The 2,998-nt window shown below is 40.9% G+C and overlaps 1 protein-coding gene across 1 annotated transcript in view; it reads left to right on the top strand.

The window, feature by feature from the left end:
- The first annotated feature begins 2,882 nt into the window (after positions 1–2,882).
- The window catches only part of LOC130582387 (uncharacterized), a 1,146-nt gene continuing 1,030 nt past the window's right edge, over positions 2,883–2,998 (top strand). Inside the window, exon 1 of the mRNA XM_057381048.1 lies at positions 2,883–2,889. Coding sequence (XP_057237031.1) covers positions 2,883–2,889 — 7 coding nt within the window. The remainder of the gene's footprint in view (positions 2,890–2,998) is intronic.

Raw genomic sequence — 2,998 nt, forward strand, 5'->3', positions numbered from 1 at the left:
TTCTAGCAAGAGAATATGATTCTCATGAAATATGATCAATTGAATTTCTTTAGTCTAATGGTAAGTTCTTTGCTTTTTATTTTCGTTAGTAATGAAAGCATATACTGRTGAATGAAAATTCACCAGATAAAAAAATATGCAAGGGTAATTCTTGCTTACAAATACAAAAAATAAATATATGGAGACTTACATTTCAATTTAACTGTGCATTTCTAGCAATTATATTTATAGCATTATTTAAAAATTAAAGGATTGTCTTTGAAACAATTCAAGATAGTTACTTGAACTGGTAAGAGCAAAGTGTTTTTTTTAGACAAAACCAACAAACCAACCTGAGCGGATCTCTCTGTTATGTTGAAACATACCTGAAGTATTAGACATTCATTAATGTGAAGTGTGGGCATTATGCGCATTAGAGTCCTAGGATGTGGTGGCTGCTTCCACTTCAAAACATTTTGATCAAATAGTTTATCATTTTATTACTTGTGGCTGGAGATGATAGCCTGTTTTCTGGTAGACAAGTGACCCACTTGAAATCTTCGCACCTCACCAAGCATGAAGAGATTTTATATAATTTCCCTGGAAATAAGGATCTGCAAGCACGTTGTTCATGACCTGAACTCTTYTRTGAGGATGTCACACAAKGCTGGCCCAGCTACTGCAGTCAGTRGTATGTCCACAASAAGAACATCATCAGAWCCAGYACTACATGGACATGGATGAGCATTTCAGGTAGGGATTATCCTGACCAAGYAGCCAACAACCACTCAACAGAGCCTACATACATCCAAACAGTGGACACTCTATTGTACTGCCAGAACAGGAGRACAAAGTGTACAGCTCTTACGAGGTGGATGGTTGCAAAGCATCTGCATTGCTGTCCTCCCASTGGCATTCTCTCCCAAAGAACTGTGTCCTCACACTGGGAACCCCGGCATCCATGTGAGCAGCTATTTGTAGAGCCTGGCACTGAATCCCACAAAATAAAGTACAGAATGTACATCGCCATGCAGGCAACCACCACTGTCAGTCAGATGGGGACAAAGGTGTGATGGCTACACTACAGGACACCCGGTCTGTTCCTCTTAAACACCAACTGGAGCAGGTTCCTGACACCCATAGCTCAGTCCACCTCCAGCAGGCTGYTTCTGATAGTAAGCAGTGTTTGTCAATGTTTATCTGCTTCCAAAGAACCATTCCCCTCAGATTTAGTTGATCTGTCTGGGTGACAATTATTTTCTATTGTAGATTCATAGGATGATCAAGGTWGAAAAAGACCTTTAAGATCATCAAGGAATACATCAATATGAGTTCTTAGTCCCCAGTGCTTTCAAAATACAGTTRTACTTAATAATTAAGAAAAAATTCTCAATTTAGAGATGCCTTTTTAAGAGCAAGTTCACTCAGTGAGGGACAGTGGGGAGATTTTAAAAGAGCTCTGAATAAATTGCTTCTTCTTCCTCAGCCTTTGGAGATGYTGGACAGGTTGAATCAAGCTGACCTCCTGGAGGCTAGAATTATGATATGGTGATCACTGAGGTAGGTGTTTCTAAGCATGGTAATACCAGGACAAAAATAAATAAGTGTTGGACATGGCACTCAACATGTAACCCTCCTAAACTACATCCAACAGATATTGTTGGGCAATCAGAGCAGCCTTGTCAAAAGCAGGGAATATTGCCTTCATCCACCAGGCAATTTCTAGGACCTCTAAATATCTTCTTTACAACAKTCTTATACCAAATTCCTTTCTTCAGCTCACTGCAAGGCAATCAGAGTTGGTGTCGAAAGAACACTTATTTTTRTTATTCCATTCTAGCCCATCAAAACAAGTATGGAGTACTTACACCTTTCATGGACATTTCTGGCATCTCTATTCAAATAGGACTTGTCAGAATAACAATTCATATTTTGCATCCAGGTCAATTAAATTTCCTTCCATATTACGAAGTATAATTTAACAGGAGAACTGAAATAATAAGACTCCAGCTGTCCTATCTAYTTACATATCAAACAGAAACACTATCTCTTCTGAAAGACACTAAAAAGCCCTTATTGGCTGTCCAGTCTGTCCAGTGTCAAATTATTTTGCTATTCTTAAGATCTGATTCTAGTTTTAGCACAGATGAAAACATGCAAATGTTTGGCTAATACATTGTACATGTTATTTATAGAACTTCCTTTTTGGGGTTTTAAATTGTTTTACAAAGTTGATTAGTCAAACCTTCCACTTTCCAAGGAAAGTACCGTGGATCAAGCACTGTCTCAGACAGCATTTTGTTAATGCCACACAATGGGAAACACAATTTTGTCCAGGTCCAGGTGGAGAGGTGGAGAGCATGCATGGAAAGCACGAAGTATTTTAAAAGGTACAAAAGGTACAATGTATTTCCTTTCTGTAGTAGTCTATTTTTATCATAAACTAACTAATATATATAGTGAAGTGTGTGGACCTGGTTTCTCCTTCATGGTCATAAAAAGAAATATTAAACATGGAATAAAATATAATTGTCTAAAATCATAAACAATCCCATCAGATTCCAGTACCTGTGAATATGCATTTTAGTTTCATAGACAAGAGGGCCATCACAGCTGCCTGCAGAATTATAAAAACCTAGGGGCGGTTGTCTCTCTCTTAAGTGTAGGATTAGGAGGCACCTGCTGCGATCGCTCTGAGGAGAGATACATCTGCAACTTGTTTTTTGCCCGTGTTTTTCTCCTTCTTCCCTCTGGCACCGGTGACTGAAGTTTACCGGCTTGCTTTCCCTGCTTCYTGGAAGCCCAGAGCCAGAGCCTGCCGCGCCGAGGCCCGGGAACAAACACCCTCTTCCAGGCCATGAGGGGGCCTCCCTATCCGCACAGCTGGGACCCAGGAACCAGCCATGGCCCGTGAGCTGCCCACGAACAATCTCCTGACACGGCTGTGGAGTTCCTGCCACCTCTCGCTCGCTGCACTCGGGGTGAGCCAGACCCTGCCGCCCCAGCGGTCCGAGGTGCC

This window comes from Malurus melanocephalus, unplaced genomic scaffold (assembly GCF_030028575.1).
Source record: "Malurus melanocephalus ecotype Western Australia unplaced genomic scaffold, MMel_1.1 scaffold_489, whole genome shotgun sequence".
NCBI lineage: Eukaryota > Metazoa > Chordata > Aves > Passeriformes > Maluridae > Malurus > Malurus melanocephalus.